This window comes from Dermochelys coriacea, chromosome 1 (assembly GCF_009764565.3).
Source record: "Dermochelys coriacea isolate rDerCor1 chromosome 1, rDerCor1.pri.v4, whole genome shotgun sequence".
NCBI classification, from domain to species: domain Eukaryota; kingdom Metazoa; phylum Chordata; order Testudines; family Dermochelyidae; genus Dermochelys; species Dermochelys coriacea.
In genome coordinates, this window is record NC_050068.2 from 335,740,626 (window position 1) to 335,760,886 (window position 20,261).

Sequence of the window (20,261 nt, forward strand, 5' to 3'; positions counted from 1 at the left end):
TCTGAACATTCCTCTGCGCTCCCTGAGGGCAGCGCACCTCACAATTTGTGGACCACTGCCATAGTAAAGCCCTTTGGAAGGATACAGCTGTATTTTCTTCTGCCTTTTCCTAGAAGTGAATATCTCCTTTGCTGCAGCTGCCTTCTTCAAGGCCAGGGATTGCAATTTGCACCCACACATACTCACATGGTTTTTTCTGTGAATATTTAAAATGATCACTCAACCATCACTAAAATGCAGCCCCCTCTGAGGTGTAACATAGCTTCTATACTACCAGCAACCCCAAACAGTGATTTTTTTTAAGAGTGAAGGCAAAGATAAATTCTCGATTCAGAAATGACAGGGCAAATTTAGGTGAGTAGAATGTGATTGCCCAAGTTGGAATTTCAGCAGGACACCAAGATAAATATGCAAAAAGTGCCCTACAATATTTAATAGCAATTAGTATTCAGGGTTTTCCATTTTTGTCTCATCTGAAAGAAACATTTATGTGTATAAAAAGGGTTTCCGGATAAAATTCAATCATGTTTTAAAGAAACATTTCATCATTATTAAATTGTTTCGGTGTATTTTCAAAATAAGTTTCTCGTTCCATCCATGTGAAAACATTAATCATTATTTTTTAATGTTCATTAAAGGTAGCTATTGCTACTCTGCTCTGAGTAGATGCCAGTTGTGAACATGCCCTCAAGAATCCAAGCCATTCTTTAGCCATCATTTCCTAGCTATATGTTGCTAACTAAACAACCCGCATGTGAGCATGTTAATACATGAAAGTGTTAGGAATATCTACTCCCAAAGCACTGCTTTCATCTGTTGTAGGACAGGAGAAAAAGGGAAAGGTAGGGTTGGTTTCAACTATGAAAGTTGCAAGAGCAGGTTAGACAAACCCTGTCAGGGTTGGTCTAGATAATACTTAGACCTGCTTTGAGTGCAGGGGACTGAACTAGATGACCTCTCAAGGTCCCTTCCAGTCCTACTATTCTACTATTCTGAGAGAAGATTGTTAGCTAACGAATTAGTCTGAGACACTGAGGCTTTAAGGATTTTCAAAGAAGTGTCAAGGAGTTAGACAGTCCAGTTGCACTGACTATCAATAGTATTGGAATCATTAAGTTCCTCTGAAAATCCCATCTGGAATTTTCAAAATCTCTTCATATTTGGCTTAACTGCTCCCATTGAAGTCCATGGAAGTTTTGCCATTGAAGTCAGTGGGAGCAGAGTCAGGCCATCGTTTAGTGTCCCAGTGTCACAGGGTGCCTCCAACATTACCCGGTGTGCTGCACTGTCCAGCCTGTTCCTGGTACCAAACAAAAAGCAGTTTTCCTTTCACCACTTGTATCTTTTATTCCTCCACATTTCTACACACAGAACATAACACAGACATATTTGCCACACACCCTCCCTCATCAGCACACCTCACCTGCTGAGCCCCACTTTACTTCCTGTTCCTTCTATTTGTATCTTCCCAATTTACATCATAAGCCCAGTAATTACCACCCAGGTGCTCATAATCCCCCAACAAAAACTATTTAATTGCTCACCGGTAAGCCTGCAGTTTTCTGCATGCTGCAGCAACATCAGTGATCAGGGTGCTGCTGCTAACTCTGTGTTAGCTTTAATATTCTGAGGGCGTCCTCTGACCATTTGATACCAGTTTCATTAGGGAACTCTTTCCAATCAGTTGCAGTAACCTGCCCATTCCAGCATTAGTTTTATCTTCATCCTTGGACATCTAAAATTGATCATGACCTTAAAACAAGAACCTCAAAATTCAGTAATCTAAAACAAGAACTAAGCAACTCTTTTATCCTTAAGAGCTGAAGACAAAAAAGTACAAAAGATACATGAACATTGTTTAATTTCAGAAATCTTGGTATCTAAGAAAATCTGGAAATTGTTCTTCAAGTTCAATGGATCAGGAAAAACTGTTCCATCGAAAAGATTTACAATGAGAAACAGAGTGGTTGTTCACTTTAATGGTCACCTCCGTATTTGGAAAGTTAATATACAATATATCTGCTTGTGTACATGTGTCAACACCAATCCTTTTGGCCAAAGAGATTTGTTTTCACAACACCTAGCTCCTTACACAGATCTCTGCATGCTGATGAAAGAAAATGATGTATTTGCTCTGTATAGGGAGTGGTATCCATTTCTTTATGCTGCCTGGACATAAATGAAAACTGACAATTTGGGTTTTTTCAGCTTCAGAAATTATTGTAAATTTTTTGAACTGTAAATTCCAATATTTTTTAAAGTTGCTAGTGAAAATACTGTCAATTTAGGCATTAATGGGAGGTCGGAGGGCTTAGCAATGGCATGAGAAATCCTTTTAAATTTATAATAGCCATGGGTGATTCTCACAAGGTTCCAAAGTGAAGGGCTGCATAAACACCCAATACTTATACCTAGAGAAGGGACAAAAATTTGCTTTAGATTTCAAACTCAAATTCTGGGAAAGCATTTGGGTCATCCTGAACCTGAAAAATTGCGCACAAACAGCCTCACCCCTCTTGTGAGATTCCTGGTACTTCTTGCTCCTGGTTGAGCTGGAAATAGTAAGAACACACTTCTTGCAATACTGTGCAGTTAATCCTAACTGGAACAAAGAGACACAGAGATGTACAAAAAATTAGAAATGATTTTTAAAACACAATGGGCTCAGTCCAGCAATCCTTACCCATGAAAGCCCAATCTCTCACCCTTATCCACAATAAGGGCCTCATCTAATATCCATTGACTTAAGTTGGCACTGGATTGAACTTTGTTGGAACTCTTGCATATCTTAGTGAATCAGTTCAAGTTGTAGGCCAAGGGTCAAATAGTTATTCCTTTGAAACATACTTACCCATCCCTACTTTAGAGGTAGCTGTAATAGAAAGCAAAAACTTGCCTTTTGACGTCCAAAAGCTAAGTTCTAGCCCAGTTCAGAACTCTACGTAAAATGTGTCCTTCAGATTCTTGTTGGTGAGATTCCCACCCCACCTATGACCACTGGCAAAGACAATCTCCATCAGATCAGATCAGACCACAATAATGTTAAATTGTCATGTGGTGAGCTGGCACAAGCCAGGAAGCCATGTTGCATTCCTGAGGTGACTGCACCTCAACAGTTGGTACAGTTCTTCATGTGTTGAATGAGATCCTCAAGTGCTGAGAGACCCCAAAATGCAAAATATTACAAAAATCTTAATAAGTTGTTGAACTACTTGCTTAATTGTAATAGTCTATTATTAAATTTGGAATCCTTTTTTTCCTTGAGTGACTTTCCCATTGGTTGACAGCTAAGAAATAAAAAACTGGTTTTGCTGATTTATATTGATTTATTCTGACTTGCTTGGGAGTGGATGAAAAGAAAATGAGGGTAAGGTAAAGGAAAGGTAAAGAGTAGCATCAAAGTTATTTTTCACAAGCCAAAAGGGGTTGTTGTTCTTTAAAATCTCAGCTGCATATGCTGTACATAATAAGGACTATAATTAAGTGATTGTCTCCTGTTTGAAAAAAAAAGTAGAAAATGAAACAGAAGAATGAGAAATTGTTAATTAATGATATGTTGTTCTGTTTCACTTCTGATTATACCTCCTGCTGGGCATGACTGGTCTATTTGCTTATAATCTCCACTGTGAATTCATTCAATTCCATGCCTTTCTGCTATCATGTTTTCACCCTTCCTGACTATCAGGAATACCATATGGTACACAGTCATTGTAGCTTCAATTGATAATTTTATGCTGTCAGTGTTTCAGGGAAAGACGCTAATGTTATCCAATAGGCATGTTTGGACATGGCTGTCCCACTATGGAAATATCTAAAATTGGCATGAGAATCATATGCTTGTTTCCAAAAGGGTGTTTGAAAATCTGGCTATGGTGGGATTCAGCTTCACCAGAAAAATCTGTCACTGGAGCTTTAAAAACCTGTTGCTTCATCCTCAGATTTATCCTTCTGTCTAACTACTCTTTTAAGATGGGCAACTAAAATGTTGGTTGAGAGGAATGACATACTTTTATTTTAATTTCCAAAGGAAACTCTAGGCTGGATCTGCTTATAGATGCACTATAAGGGCCCAATCCTGTAAAGTGTACTCTCAGCTTTCTAAATCCAAAGTAACTCCATGGAATAACTGCATTTACTCCTAACAAAACTGACACCATCATTTGGCTCTATATCTGGCACCTTGAAACTGCTTGTGAATACAATTCTAATTGTGTATCTAATTCTTTTCTTGGAATTCATCTCTTCACCAAGTGGTCTAGGACTACTGTGAACAGTGGCACAATGCAAGGATTATTGTGAGATTTGAGCTTCGTCTTTGAATTGGGAACGCATCATTCTTTGTCCCTGGTAACCCTGCTGGTTGAATCAGTCGTGGCTTTTCTGGGTCTATGTTATTATGTGAGTTTGATTTCAGACTGGACCACCTATGTATTTTATGGGCTGGGATGCCACAGAAAGGTTTATCCTCCTTCCCTACTACCTATGCTGAGACAAATGTGTTTCACTGAGTGACAGTCTTGCAAGCAGAAAGTTCACAGAAAGGAAAAGAAATTCCTCAAGCAGAGGAGGATGCTCGTGAAAGTGCTTCCAAAAAAATCATCATTAAAATCTGATACGAGAAAGCATTCACATGTAAACAATTAAAGGAAAGAATTCAGCAACTTTCTGAACTGGGAACCATTGGGACTGATTCTCCACAGCCTGACACCTTGTGTAACCATTTGCAGCAGTGCAAAGTAAGGTGTAAATCGCTGACATTCTTGAGAATCAGGATCTGTCTTCAAGTGGCTGCTTTAGCAGGTACCGAAAAGACAACCACAGACATGTATCAGAAAGATGTCAAGATTAACACTAGGCTATAACAGCTGGAACTATATGCAGACATCTTCAACAGGAGGAATAAAGTTTCACTATGATATGACCTATGTGGCTTGGTCCCTATAGCCCGTCAATATAACATAAAAGCAAGGTTGCCAACTCTTGCTATTTTATCACAAGTATTACAATATTTAATACTTTTCTAAAATGCCCCAGCTCCTAGAGGCAAGTGATTAAGTGAGAAACTCAGCTTTAATTTTAAAAAATAACTACTAAGTTTCTAGCCCTCATGGTTGCAGAACAAATCCTGAAAATGTGATCCCAGTGCATCCTAAAGGCTCCGAACCCAGAGGGCAAATAAAGAGTACCACCATTGGTTATATTTTAAAACCTCACAACTTTTAAGCCAATCTCATGATTTTTGGTGCCTGACTCATGATCACTGAATGATTTGGGAATAGTGTAACAGATAGCAATATTTGTTCACTTCTTGACAGAATGTTTACAGTTATCTCATATCATTCCACAGATGGAGAATTGTACTCTGGGACAGCAGCAGACTTCATGGGTAGAGATTTTGCCATTTTCCGAACTCTGGGGCACCATCATCCGATCAGGACAGAGCAGCATGATTCCCGTTGGCTGAATGGTATGGAGAGACGTACATTTTTTCCAGTGTTATGTTCATGTAGCTTTTAAAGTCTAGCATACCACAAACAGTTCCTTTCCAGTAACACCCATGACATGTTTACCTCTCCTTGATATGGAGCAGAATTTTGTCTTAAACCAGTTAAGCTAATCAAGAGTGATTTATAAAGGAGCACTTTTTGGTTTTTAATTATATTGAGATTTGTGGAGTGTGATTAAATTTAAACCATATCCAGAGGCAGCAGTTAAAGCAGTATCATGTGGCAGGAGCAAACTGCCGTACATGTATGTTAAACAGGACTTCTAGGCCTGAGGAAGTACCTGCAGGGAAGTCTGAACACAGATGCGAGAGAGAATGTTAACTGGAATTGCACCCTCTACAGGCCAGTTCATAATGCAACTGGGTCATCTCTGTGGTGCAGTTCTGACATTGGCCCGCCAGACTCCCCAGGAGGAGAAAGAGGGGAAGGAAAATTAGGTAACAGGAGCCCTCAAACATGCCATAGCTCCCAATATTTTGGAGTGTCAAAGGAGCCCTGGGTGCCCTAGAGCTTGCCTCCATTATTGGAATATTTGCTATTTTCACAGGGCAGAGTAACTTCAGTTACTATGTGCAGTTAACCAGTTAGACTCAGAAGTGCTCATTTGCCAGTGCAAACACCGCAACTATGTGTGTTATCAAAGCATTTGCACATGCAAATAAAGGCCTGATCCAATTCCAAGTGAAGTCAGTTTCCACTAACTCTAGTGGGAATTGGATAGGTGCACTGACATATTCATGCATTCACATATTCATGCATTCTCAGTTTTAAAAGCTAACTGGTTCCAGTAGCTTTAAAGTAATTGAAGACACTCTGGACAACCTCATATTGATATTTAAAAGACTTAAGGCTAAATTTTGTAAAGGGCTGACAGCCTCTCTTTCTGTAGATCCAATTTGTATTTGCATTCCTATTTCTGAACCTCAAAAATGTGTTCAAATGTTTGCACCTACCGTGAGGGTCAGGTAACCATATTTGCATCCACAATTCAGTGCAGGTGCAAAAATACAGATGCAAATTTTGCAAGTGCAAAAGGGAAGCTGTCTTTTGAAACATGACCTTTAATGGAAAAGCATATTAGCTAATATAATACAGATAACATGGATATAATAATAATGATAAACACATTGGATCTGATTCTGCTCCCTTTGAAATCAGTGGCAAAACTCCCATGGGCGACAGAGAGAACAGGTTTGTGTCAACTGGGTATTGCTTTTGCAGGCAGTTATTGCCTGATAGCCAAGAAATATTGCTCATTGATTTCTTGTTGTTCTGATGATAGACACGATATCTGGACTTCAGGGAACATTGAAGTGGAAGTGAGAGTTTGTCACTGATCTATATAGATAGATTCTGCCAGGAGGGTATCTTTTTGTGGGGTAGATTAATACTAAGAATAGCACAGAACTCATGTCCATTGTGATGGCCTTGGTGAAATAAAGCCCAGTAAAAGCTGCTTTTGTGCAGTAGATTCACACAATGACAGCTGAGTCAGAAGGATTTATGCAGTGGGAAAGCACAGCCATTGTCCGCATCCCCTGCACTTCATCGCTGAAAATGTGTCATTCCTTTCTGGACTCAGTTATCAGTCTCTCAGTGCTGAATGTGAAAACTGCTTTTCCCAAATTAGCACTGAGTTAACATCTGAGAGGGTGTGGAAACCAGAACTGCTTTGTTCTGAAGATGGAGAGAATAAGAGCACACACAAAGAGCTTGCAAACCTTGATCCCTCTGAAATGAAATATTCTTGAACTAGCACAAAACGGGATAATTTCAACCTTGTACAGATATACTTGAGTTTGGGATTCAGTTACAGTCCTTAAACTGCATTCCTGCCTGGCAAAGTCCTGTTGAATTTACTAAGATGAGAAATAGTTCTCAAAAACCTATATAAGGGATTAGAGACTGATCGTGTGCGATTTACTAGAGTTAGATTCCTGCGAAAGGTTGGTTTAAGAATTCTATTAGAGAATTATTACTACCTATTAAAGGCTATAGGACTTTTTTCAGTACATTCTCATTAATGAGGTCCCTGGCTGCATTTCCGCTGAATTCTCTGTGACCAATAGAGAAGTCCAAAAATAATCATCTGGGGCTGAAACTATACAGACATACTGCTCCTTCGGTTTTTCTTTTCTATTTGCCTTTTTTTAATGTGTAATTACAAAATAAATTTCCTGGTTTCAGATTTTTTTTAAATGAATACCTTTCTAATGAAATATGCCAGCGTTGAAGGATGAGATATGTTCTATATACAGAGCTCTGTATACACTAGAAGTGCAAGCTTTTCCATTCCTTCCCATCACCCTCTTCTGGAAGCTTTGGCCTCTGATGAGACTTCCAATAAGGGAATATCAGCCAAGTGCCAGTTTCTTATGTTGTGGGTAGCTCTATTGGAGTTATCCCAAGACCACTAAAAAAATACGTTCAGTGATAATGGTTTTGTCATTACACACAAGGCCCTGACTCTAATTGCCAAACTACAACTGAAAGACACCCTATCTCTTGGGCCAATCAGTCACTTGCAATAGTTTGGGAACATCTGAAATTAGTGACTGAAAGGTGGTATTTTGAGCATGCATAGGTTAGAGGATGTGATCTTGGCTCCATCCCCTATGTCCTGCTTCCTCAGTATAAAGGAGATGGAGGGATGTCCTAGCTGGGGATTTCCCTCATATGCTTCGACTCCATGGGAGCTTCAGGGCTGGAGCACGGATGAAAAAAAATTAGCAGGTGCTCAGCACCCACTGGCAGACAGCTCCCCCTCCCCCAGCACCTCCCACCCACCGGTGGCCCTGCCACTCAACTCCTCCCCCTCCCTTTTAGCGCCACCCACCTGATGTGATCAGCTCTTCTGCAACAGGCAGGAGGCGCTGGTGGGGAGGAGTGGGGACGGGGTGCACTTGGGGGAGGGGATGGAACTGGGATGGAAGAGGCAGGGCAGGAATGGGGGCTTGGGGAAGGAGTGGAGTGGGGGCAGGACCTGGGGCTGAGTGGGGTTGAGCACTGCCGTGCAAAGGGAAAAGCCAGCTCCTGTGATTTCCCTGATGAAGTGGGAATTCTTGGGTGATCTAAAAACAGCATATGCACCTCTATACCACCCACTCCCATCCCCTGGCATAGGGGAATTCCTGGATGGGCTGAAGGCATGGCTGGAAGTGGGGGCGGAGGGGAGAGAGAGAGGAGGGGGGAAGTTGCAGTGCAGTGTGCTGAAGCAAATGCTAAGCAACACAGAGAGGGACTAAAGACTCTGTTTGGGCGGGGGATTAGGGGAGTGGAAAGATGGCTTAGAGCCAATTTTCCCCGCACCCTCCCTGGTTCTGACCTGAGCACGGGCCTCCAGCCTTACATCTTTAAAGTTAAAAAAAATCAGATTTGAAAAATGAATAGTCCATAAATGTATATTTTAAGAGAAAATATTAGGAGTTGGGCTACAGACAGCTTGAAAGGAAATTAAACCACAAAAGGGACATTAAAGGAGCATTATGCATCTGTTTTTCACCCATGAAAGCAAGGCAATGCAAGCCTGATACACCCTCCTGCTAACAGTTTGAGTTAAAGGCAGAATGTCAGGCTGGATTTCCAGTCTTAACTTGGAATTTCCTTCCTTTCTGTGGGTTTAAACAAGCCCCGTGATGTTATTTTAGAATCCTTTCTGCAGTTTAATATTTAAAGTGGGATAGTAGCTATGCATAGTCCCCTGGAGACATTGTCCTTGATAATCTTTACTTTACGGTTCCATAAACAGCTGAGTATTATAGAAGCTGAGCAAGTGTTCAGTAAAAAAGAAAATGCCCTCTTACATTTCACAGGCTCTGAGACAGGAAACATGGACTTGATCCTCTTATGACATTTGTGCAGTGCTTTATAGCCATCATTGTACACAGTTTCCCTTTATGACAGATTACAAGATGCCTCAGTGCTGGCGATGTGCAAATATCTTTGCATATTAGCATATCTCACTGTGTAGTGTGGTGTATGGAATCAGAAAGACAAGATTCTAAATATTTTCAGGTATTTTCTTTTCAAAAAGGTCATATGAAATGTGAAGACATTTAGATGTGAACTATTGTTCCTTTCCAACTTCTGCTGAGACTTGAATGTGCTGAGACTCTATGCGTCTTCTTTGGTTAGCCACACTAATTCCTCTCTCTCTCCACACTTGCAGCATTTCTCCATACCACTCCCACTTCTGCATACCTCCCTTACCCTGAATGTTCTTAAATACCTTCCCTACCGCCCACTTTCATGCAAACCTCCCACAAGTGATGCAGATGAATTGGTGTAAAACATGGTCAGCATTATTTCACAAGCGAGGGTTGAATATTACTTGGGACAAGTGTGATATATTTATTAATCTAGATATAACTGGGCTTGGAAAGATCAGACATCTATTGGTAAATGTCGGTAAACATTGATTTCAGACACACACGCAAGCCAATTTGATATAGTTTGATTTAAGGATCTTTACTTTGTAGATTTTGACGTGTGATGCTGACAATTTGTGTTTTAATGGTTATAAAGCTTTTACTTTTTGAATAACAGCATCAATTGTCATTAATTATTGTCTGGGCCCCCCTATGATCTGACACCCCATCATTTGGAAAATTTGAATAGATAAAAATCTTTAAAAAATGCGTACAAATATCGATATTATCTGTCAAAATCATTTTAAAAAATCAAATTCTGGTAAGCCTCGATATCACCAGCTCTGCTTAAGCCAACAGTCGGGTTTGTTCCAAGGACCTCTTGCACTTGAAGCCTGCACATCTGCTGCTTGAGCCCACGGACTATGTCCATTAAAAAGCAATAGTAGATTGATATTCTCTTATGTGGGCTAGCACTAGAGAGAGACAAAGAACCACACTTTCCTTTTTTAGGCACAATGTCACAGGCACTCTCAGTCTTGCAGACACAACAAACGTGTCCATACAAAGAGGAAGACTCCTTCCCCTCTTGAACATGCCCCCTCCCATGTTCTTTTTTACTAAAAAATAATAGTAATAATAATTTCCCACGTGACAAATTCCAGATGTGACGGATGTTAGTCATGTCACTTAATGGTGCTCAGCAACTGAGGTGATGAGGGTGGCATAAGAAACTGAATAGACTAGAATCCAAATAGGATTTTCAGACTTTTCTCTTTCAGCTCTTGCTCCAAATTTGAGGTGTTGAAAGTGATTTAAAATGTTATTTCTTGCTCTCCATCAACTCCCTAATCTGTATACGCCTGTCTTCTATCATAGCCCCTTCCTGTGCTCATTCCCTTCCCAGAGTGTTACAGCCACTTTACTGCAATTAAAACCTAATTATTGGAGTAAATGCAGAATTACTTGAAGCACAAAAATTCTCTTGTTTGCTGCTGCTGTTACTTGATGTTTATACAGCTACTGATTTAAGGGAATGTGGCACGGGGAGCTTTAGGTCTGACCCAGTTCACACATCCCGTCTGGGTAGTTGGGGTATTTTTAATGAAATATAAGAAGACATTCTAGCTGGGAGTTAAGGGCCAATAACAATTAGGAAATAAGCAATTTCTTTAAGATTCCTTCAGTTTCAGGAGACACGTACACATGCAGGGGAAAAGTTCCCTCCACCAGAAAAATTGCTCTCTCAAATCAAATGTCTGAATGGAATGATTGGAAATTTTTTCAGCAACTAGACTCTATTTCTCATTCCAGTACTTAATAATACAGCACTGGGTCATTTTCTTTCAAAAGGGTTTTTATCCACTAGGCAAGCTCCTTATCCTCACTCTGGACCTTTTATGCTGGGTAAAATGGTCAGAGTAGTACAAAGCTGTGTGACAACCCCAACTCTATGGTGTGCTTTTGTTTTTTTTTGGGGGGGGGGGAAGAGGGCTTTCTGTTGCAGGCACTGTGAAAGATAGCCATAAGACTACTTTCTGAAGATCCCATCCTGGCAAGCATGCAGGGGCAGGAGGGGCATGTGAAAGGTGGGGTGTAGCATGCACTGCTGCAGAGATTCTGGCCAGTGCTATGGTCCATAGGCAACATGGGGAGGATGCTGTAATTTAGACAGGCCCACAGGGCACGCTTTTCCCCTGTGATGAAAGAACTGTGCTATTGTAATGCTGACAGATCCCAGTCGTTGGTGGGTGGGATCGAACCAGGGACCTCTGGAGCTTAGTGCATGAGCTCTACAGCATGAGCTAAAAGCCAACTGGCTGTTAGCTAAGGCTGTAGAGCAGACTCATTTAACTCTTTCTAAGTGGTCTCTAGATGGGATAGAACACCACACCCAAGATGTGTGTGGGTTTCATACTTCTCCTAGCTGAGGAAGCATGTCCCAAGCTTCAAAGACTTCCCAGTTGAAATCCCAGACAAGCCCCCACTTGTAATGCCAACAGACCGGGGTTGGTGGGTGGGACTGAACCGGGGACCTCTGGAGATTAGAGCATGAGCCTCTACAACATGAGCTAAAAGCCAACTGGCTCTTAGCTAAGGCTGTACAGCAGACTCATTTAACCCTCTCTCTCTCTCTCTCTTTTTAAGTGGTCTCAGAACCGCTAGATGGGACAGAACACCACACCCAGATGGTGTGTAGGTTACACTATATCTCTTAAAGACACAGCCCAGAACTTATCCACCATATTTTAGCTCTAGGGCATGGGTAAGTGTTTACTTTCAGGTGCACACTCCAAGGGTTATGATTGGGCCCTAGGGATCTGTTCCGTACCGTTTCTAGATTTGAGTAAGAAACGTTTCTCAATATTGTATTTATGAGTTGTTGGTTTGTTAATCATTATATTATTGATTTCAATGGAAGTGCTTGTAGCGTAATGTGGAGTAAGGTTCTATTCCTCATAAGGAAGAGTAGCCAGATAATGGTCTATGTTTGTATAATTGAAGTCCTGGTAGCTGTTAATAGCAATCTCTATGCTACTCCCTGTATATCATTTCAATTCATTTTTTGAAATAATATTTAATCAATGCAATGTGTGTATGTATTATGGCCTTTATGCCTATATATATGACATAAAGGCCACCCACATTCACTAGTTTACAGTTGTGTAGCCTTGCCAGAATTTCCTCCCCACAAGAGTGAATTACAGTGTATAACACTGAGTTCAAGTAAAAAGGACACTCCTTCCTGCAGGACAGGTGGCATGTTAACACTCCCAGACTGTAGCTTTTCTTCTGTCTCTGGAACAGGTTTCTCTTTAAATAATACAATGTGTGGGTTTTACAAAGAATTGAATCACCATCAGAAAAGAAACATGGATTTAAATGGTAGGCTGCTAATTCAAGACTATTTCTGTATGTGCAGGCTGGCTTCGCAAACCCAAGAGATAGTTCAAGAGGTTTACAGGCTGCTGATGTTCATAAGATTTCCTTAACCCTCACGTAATGATATGTTAAGACTAGGTTGGCTAATCATGATCTTGGAAATGGTAAAATAAAGTCTTTGAAAAACATTCTTATTTAGGGCCATTTGTGACTCTCTTGCTCAGGCTGAGTGCTACCCTGCTCCAGGAGTAGTCCCTGGATTTCATTGTGAATAGAGGCAAATGCAATTCCTATTGTGAGTAAGATGGGCTTGTCTACACAGAGATATAGCAAGTGACAAGCCAGGGTGCAAATCTACAGTGCACAAGCCTGCCACACACTAACTGGCCACTGTACACTAAAGATCTACAGCGTGCTTTGACGTACTGCTGCAGTGGCATGGTAGCAGGGTCCAAATGGCCAGTTAGTGCATGGCAAGCAAATTCAGACATTGTGGATTTACACCCTGGCTTGCTACATGGTAAGTCTCCATGTAGACAAGCATGGAGTAAAGGTGCCAGCATCTGACACTTAGATAGTTTTGCAATTCCTGTTAATGGAGGTGACTATCCAGCGTTTTCAAGAAAAAATATTTCCAGTGAATCCCATGGCAAAACTCAAATTGACTTCAGTGGGAGCAGGATCGGGTCTGTCACATTCCCCTCTACTTTGAATATGACAAATGTCTGAATTTGCTTTTTTCTTTCCTTGTTTTTTTCTCCTTCTGCTCTAGCCATTAGTTTAATTCATGTTGACCCTGTCAGTACCAATTTCCTCTTCTCAGGCCACCACATTCAGAGTCTGGTGGGCGTTCAATAGAGATTTACTGTTGACTGGGTAATTTGAGTTCATGTGTGTGGTGAAAAATTAGTGAGGAAAATTACCCAGCAAAGTGGATGCAATGACAATGCATTTCACCATGATGTGACTGGCTCTGCTGACATAGCTCTCAAAAGCTCTCCCTCTGTGAAAATAGGGCCTGTTTGCAAATTAATTAGTTTCTGGCAGTGGCTTGATTGTTGACCCAAACTTTGTAGAGTGGAAAAACAATCAGATTAGTGTGTTCAATATAAAGGCCCAGTGCAACACTTGAGTATGGTTTGCCAAACTGTTGAGGCCGTGAATGGAGTGAAACAAATTCTTTTTTGAGAAGCCAAGCTAAAGGTTAAGTGTGATGTGACTAGGCACGCTGGCTGTGGGGGGGGAGAATTAAAGGGTTTCAGCCACACAAAGCTGGATGGTACTAAGCAAGTTTCATTAAATTTAATGACATTCATGCATTAGATACAAAGTCATTGGGTATGTTTTAATCTCCGTTAGAGGGAGAAATAGGCTGGCCTTTTTATTAGATTATTTTTTCTTGTAGTCATGGGAAACACTAGTGACTGGCTATGGGGGCTATTAGAGATGGGCCCAGATCTTACCCCTGAATTCAACCATCCCCAAACTTTGTGGAAATTTAGATCAGGAGCCACACTTTGTAAATGTCCCCTTATCTCTATAGTGGTGCAATCCAAACCTTAGATTCAACCCTTGAAGTTGGGGTCTGTATTCACATATGATTGATCAAGTCCTTCTCTTAAACAGTATTGAAGATATCTCATAAGGCAAATACATTGGAAGATACATAGATTAAATAGATAAACTAGCTAACAGAAAGACAACAGGCCTGTGTCTCTATTGTTCCTAAAAGATCTCATGGACCAGATCCTTAGCTGGGGTTAATTGGCATAGCTGCACTGAAGTCAGGGTAGCAGTACTGGTTTACATTAGCTGAGGAGTTTGGGTCATATCACTAATGACATAGTTATTATGAATGCATTATCAATGTGATTAATTTATTTCATAGCAAAAATGATAGCTGTTTTTCTTAAATATGACTCTTCACTTTAGTTACCTTTTATGGGATTCATATTATTTCTGTTACCCCATTATATGCCTGTTGAATTCCCTTAAAATCTTTCATTTACATCAAACAATGCCTAGGCAAACCTTTTAGCTATGTTAAATAAGTTCATTAAAAAAAAACACAGCTAAGTGAGAACTGTACCATATGGGAATTTTAAATAGTCTTAAACCAGTGTCCTGAAATATTTTATATGGGAGCCCAATGGCCCTGGATCTGAATAGTCACTGACTTTTGTGAAGTTTGTTTCCTGATCTAAACTTTGTGGCTGGTTTTCTTTATATAATGGGCTGAACCAAAACCCCACATATGAACGATGCTAAACTTTCAACTGCTTGTACAAAAAACCATACATTACTACATGCAATTACCACAAATGAATGCGCATATCAGGTATCTGATCAGGCAAAAAGCCATAATTGGCCTTCACATGTGCAAATACCAACTCCAGATTGGTGTTTGCACTGCAACAATTATGCATACAAAATAAACCATTTGAGTTAAACAGAATACCTACTTGGTGCATACATTAAAATCCTAATTAGCTTTAGACATAGGTGAATTGTCCTCTAGACTTAAGACTTTCCTCTCAGTGCTTGGATCTATCACTCCCGCTTTTCTCTCTTTATGATTTTCTAAAAATTCCAGTCTGAATGGTTGTAAGGCTAAGTAATTGCTTTTGTTCTTTGGTTTATTTAATATAAATACACAAATCTCAATAAATGATAGGTCCTCACACTAATGGTAGACATCACAGTTGCAAAGTTATAGAATCCCAACATGAATTTGTGTGGCAAATCAGTGACTGCAGATTTATTCATGCCCTCGGGGACCCACGCTGCCTTTTCATTTTAGCATGCAATATGATTTAAATTACAGCTTGTGCAGAGCTGTGCCTTGGGATTCCACTGCATGTTTCCAACTGTTTATAGTTCAGTGAGCTTTAACCTCTGTGATTCTCAAAATTAAATAATGTCAGGGCTGATATCAAACGGATGGCTGGTACTAGGTTGCTTAAGCACTCTCTTGTATTAAAAGCCTATTTTTACAAGCAGTAGAAATATCGGTGTATTAAAACCATAGAAAATATGTTCAGCTAATTTCAAGAGCTTGATTTAAAAGTCGCAACAACAAGGAATTGTAAAGGCAATACTAAGCTCCATTGTTAAAGGCCTGCTCCTCTTTCCATTGAAGTTAATAGAGCTGACTTCAATGGAACAGGACTGGGCCCCAACTCACCACATTGTGCCTAAGTATTGCAGCACAAATGGTATGTAAGATCAAGAAATAGTACAGGTTAGGTTTCTTTTATTTTGCTTTGCTTGTTTGTTTGTTGTTTACTATCAAAACACAATAGGCAGTTAACTAATCCTTTGTAGAATATCATGGCTTAATTATTTTTAAATACTAAACTGTATCAGACAGTAATACTCCTGGGGGAATTCTGCACCTCTGCTCATGCACAGAATTCATGTCCCCTGCAGATTTCTTTGCTTCCCCACAGAAAAATGATTTTCTGACAGGGAAGCTGCAAGAGCAGTCACGCATTACTCCTCAGGTGTGCAGGTACATTGTTTCAGGAACCCGGAGCACCTGGAAGAGAAGTAAATCACCACAGGGCTGGGGACACCCCAGCCACTGGCTCCTACCCTGAGCCAGGATCAGCTGCTAGTCCCAGCTGGGTTCGAGGCAGGAGGGGACGGGACTTCCTCTTCCCCTGCAAGGAGTGGCTGGGGCTTTGTCAGACCCACCCCCAGAAACCTCCCCCAGCTGCAGGAAGTTCAAGATCCTCCCCTGCTTCCTGCCCCCATCGTTCCTCAGCTGTGAGGAGAGGGGTCACTGTACGGGGAGCTGCTCCCTCATGTGCCTAACCCCCCTATGCATTCAGACCTCCCATACCCAGACACCCCTGCCAAGCTTCACCCCGTACACCCAGAACCTCCCTACCCCTCCATACCCAAACCCCACTTCACTGAACCTCAGCCCCTGCATCTGAAGTCCCCCTGCAACCAGACCCCCTGCCTCCAGACCCCCACCCCTTCACCCAAACCACCCCCCACTAGCACCCTGCACTTAAACCCCCACCCTGATGATCCCCCTTCACCATCCTGAGCCTGCACATTGAGATCCCCATGCCACTGACCCCCAACGAGCTGCACCCAGACACCCATCCCACCAAGCCCCACTCCCCCAGCACCCAGACCCCCCCAGCTGAGACCCCCACACCCGGACCTCTTTGCTGAGCCCAACCAGTTCACCTGGAAACCCCTGCAGAGTCCCATTGCCCCTGCATCTGGAACCCCCGCAACAAGCCTCTGTGCATGCAGATCCCCCCACACGTATACCCCCTTGAGCTGCCTGCACCCAGATTGTCCCAGAATCCTCTCACCTTACACCTGGATTGCCCCACATTGACCCTCCACACTTGGATCCTGCCTGGTTTCTGCCTACCCCACACCTGGTGCACCTGGCGCAGAGGGGCAGGGCCCCAGGGTGTTTCTCAGGCAGGCCCAGGCCTTGTGCTGTGTCAGGGTCAGGTGCAACCTCATCACTGAGTCTGTGTCCTGGGGGTGGGGGATGTGGGGGGCTGCAGGGTGATCTTCCACCTTCATGCAGTCAGTGGCCTGTGCTCCCCACTGCCATGCTGGAGCCTCTGCATTTATTGACAAATAAAACTTGCAGAATTTTGCAGAATTCAAAATATTGTGTGCAGAATTTTTAATTTTTTGGCACAGAATTTTTAATTTTTGGTGCAGAATGCCCTCAGGAGCACAGTTACCTACTTTCACGTGGTAAATAAGCACCCCTATTTTCACAATAAGCCAAAAATCAAGCTAATCACATTTCAAAGCAAGGCCAAAACAATCCAATCCCTAAGAACCCCAACACTCTGTGTGACTAGATCCCCCTGGCTGCAGTCTGGGACTGTGGTGGGCCCGCTGTGCACCCCTGATTCTCTCCTCTGCTTGCCCCCCCTTGCCCCTGCTTGCCAGCAGCTGGTATAAAAAAAAGAAGCAACAAGCAAAAATCTACAAGCCAAAAACTAGTCAACAAGGAACTCACAAGCCAATTAAGCCAAAAACAAGCCCAATTTCTGCATTTTTTCACAGGTTTGGCATGTCTCCTCAGGAGTAATATACTAGAAATCTTTCAGTACTATAGTTGCATTTCCTCTAAATAGTTGAGGAAGAACACTCAAAAAGGATCCAATGAGAATCTGAACATTCAATCTTTGTGGTAACTTATTCCTCCACAGATCTCCATCTGTATTCAGAATTGTAGCTGTCCATTTTAGTGGCAAAAATAAGAGTTTAGTGGTTTTCATTCCTATGAACTCTTCAAAGCCAGCACAGTCAACAGCAGACCTATTCTATGCCTTCTTCAACTGAGTTTTTTCCTAAGTTCCAATATGCAACACCCCGCAAACCGTGAAGGCCAGGGGGTTGTATAAGTGTCACCGAGGGCCTAATCTAGCCTGCACAACTTTATCACTGGCATCGATGCACAGGTGGAGAGAAGCCAGCTTGACTCTCACTCAGACCCTAGAATGAGTTTGCAGCTCTGGAAGCAAGGGGAAAAAACAAACCCCTTATTTTGACTTGTAAGCTTGCTTAGCACATTTGACTGGAAATCACTAAGACAGTAAACATGACACTGCACAAAATTTTTTCCACAGAATCACGGTTGTCAAGTACTATGGGGAAGACACAGTAAAAGAATGTAGTTGGATCCCCAGTGTGATGCCTTTGAGTCCTGCATGCAACCTGCTTGGCTTCAGATTCCCATTTCCATTCAATGGTGTGACCATCAGCTTTTAAAATTATCCAGGCCAGGCATACAACTATGGACGCAGACTAATTTCCTTCAGTGTTTGTTACTGTATTACGACAAACCTCAAGCGCATATTCCATGATCATCAGTAGCTGAGGGACTGTCTTTTTTTTCTTAGCGGCTGAGTGAAGCTTAGATATACAAACACATAGTAGATTATTCAGAGAAGATGGAAGGAATGCAGTTGTCCATGTAAACATTATTATGTTCAGTGAAAAATATTCTTGTATGGTGTATTCCTCAGCTGTGTGTATTTTAAAAAAAGATCCTTAGCATTCTATGGACTGAAATCTGTATATCTTTTCCAGACCTGAAGAAGCTCTTTGTGTAGCTGGAAAGCTTGTCTCTTTCACCATCCAAAGTTGATCCAAGAAAAAAATATTACCTTGCTCATCTCGTCTCTCTAAAATCTTGTGATATTTTATTTAATTAACATAGCTGATTTTTCAGTTATACAGAAGCTGACAAAAATCCAAAGTTTCTGACCCATGTGTTATTGTTTTTGCACTTTTGAATCTTATAAAATGCCAAAATATTTTAATGTAACAGAAATTACATGTTAGCTGGTTTGTTCTCAGATCTTGCATGCTCAGTAAAAAGCCCCTGGAAATATGGACTTACACTGCTACTAACATTGGCAGAATAGAATGTGTATAAGGATACAGGTCCAGATCCTAAACTGATGTAAGTCAACATAGGTCCATAGGCTTCAGTGGAGCTATGTAAGCTTACACTAGTTCAGAGACTTGCCCATAGATTTGATACTTAACATATTTGTACAACTATATATTAAAATAGCTCTTAATGTATAGGTTCATATATATACCCAGAGAGACAGTGTTGTTATACACTATATAATAAAGAATCTATCACATAATTACAATTTTATGGTACAATTTAAGAAACATCAAGATATAATGGCTTCCTATGCCAACAACTGATAGTCAGTAAAGAAGAACAATTAGTGTATCATGAATTGTGATACCATATAGTTCAATAACCACAATATAACAGGAAAGCTGGTAACAAAATTGCTTTTAGGAAGCTTTCCTGCAGGAACTGTATTTCCAGTGGTATAACTCAAGTCATTTTATCTGTTTTGATGTGCATGCAGGATATTGTATATCAGTATCTAAAAGGTTATTGAGAGCTTGAAATGTGTGGACAAGCCACAAAATTGAACTGCCAGCTTTATCCAAACCTAATTTGGAGTCCCATTCCACTCCCATTTCACTGGCAGTGTCCCAGAGTGGATTGCAGTTGACTGGTCTCATCCTATAGCATAAATGATCCCGTTGTTTGGTCGGTATAGCAGGTGGTAGCATGATGGACATAGGAAGTTGAGGTGCAACGAAGTGGCAGAGAAGGAATAATTTGCTCCAGAAGAGTGTCTTAGACTGTAAGCTCTTTGGGGCAAGGATCATATTTTGTTCTCTATTGTACAGAGCCTAGCACAATGTTGTCCTATGCCATGATTGGGGCTTCTAGTGCTGCCACAGAACAGATAATAAATAAACAATACAAAAAAGTTTCCTTTTCCCTTTTTTTTAGAGACAGGTTTGTATGCTTTTTTTATTAAATTAGTGGCACTCTCTAAGATATGGATGGAGAAGGTGCTTTTCATAAGCATAAGCATACACATAAATCTTGAATTTCCTGTCTGTAGTTTAGTAAACAGGGACAAAGCTTGGACTGGATTGGCTTGGACTGGATTGGCTTTTCTTTTAA

General features: G+C 41.2%; 1 protein-coding gene across 1 annotated transcript in view; it reads left to right on the top strand.

Moving 5' to 3' along the window:
- Positions 1–20,261, top strand: part of SEMA3A (semaphorin 3A) — a 291,534-nt gene that overhangs the window by 210,079 nt on the left and 61,194 nt on the right. Inside the window, 1 exon segment of the mRNA XM_043497991.1 lies at positions 5,348–5,467. Within this exon segment, the coding sequence (XP_043353926.1) occupies positions 5,348–5,467 (120 nt within the window).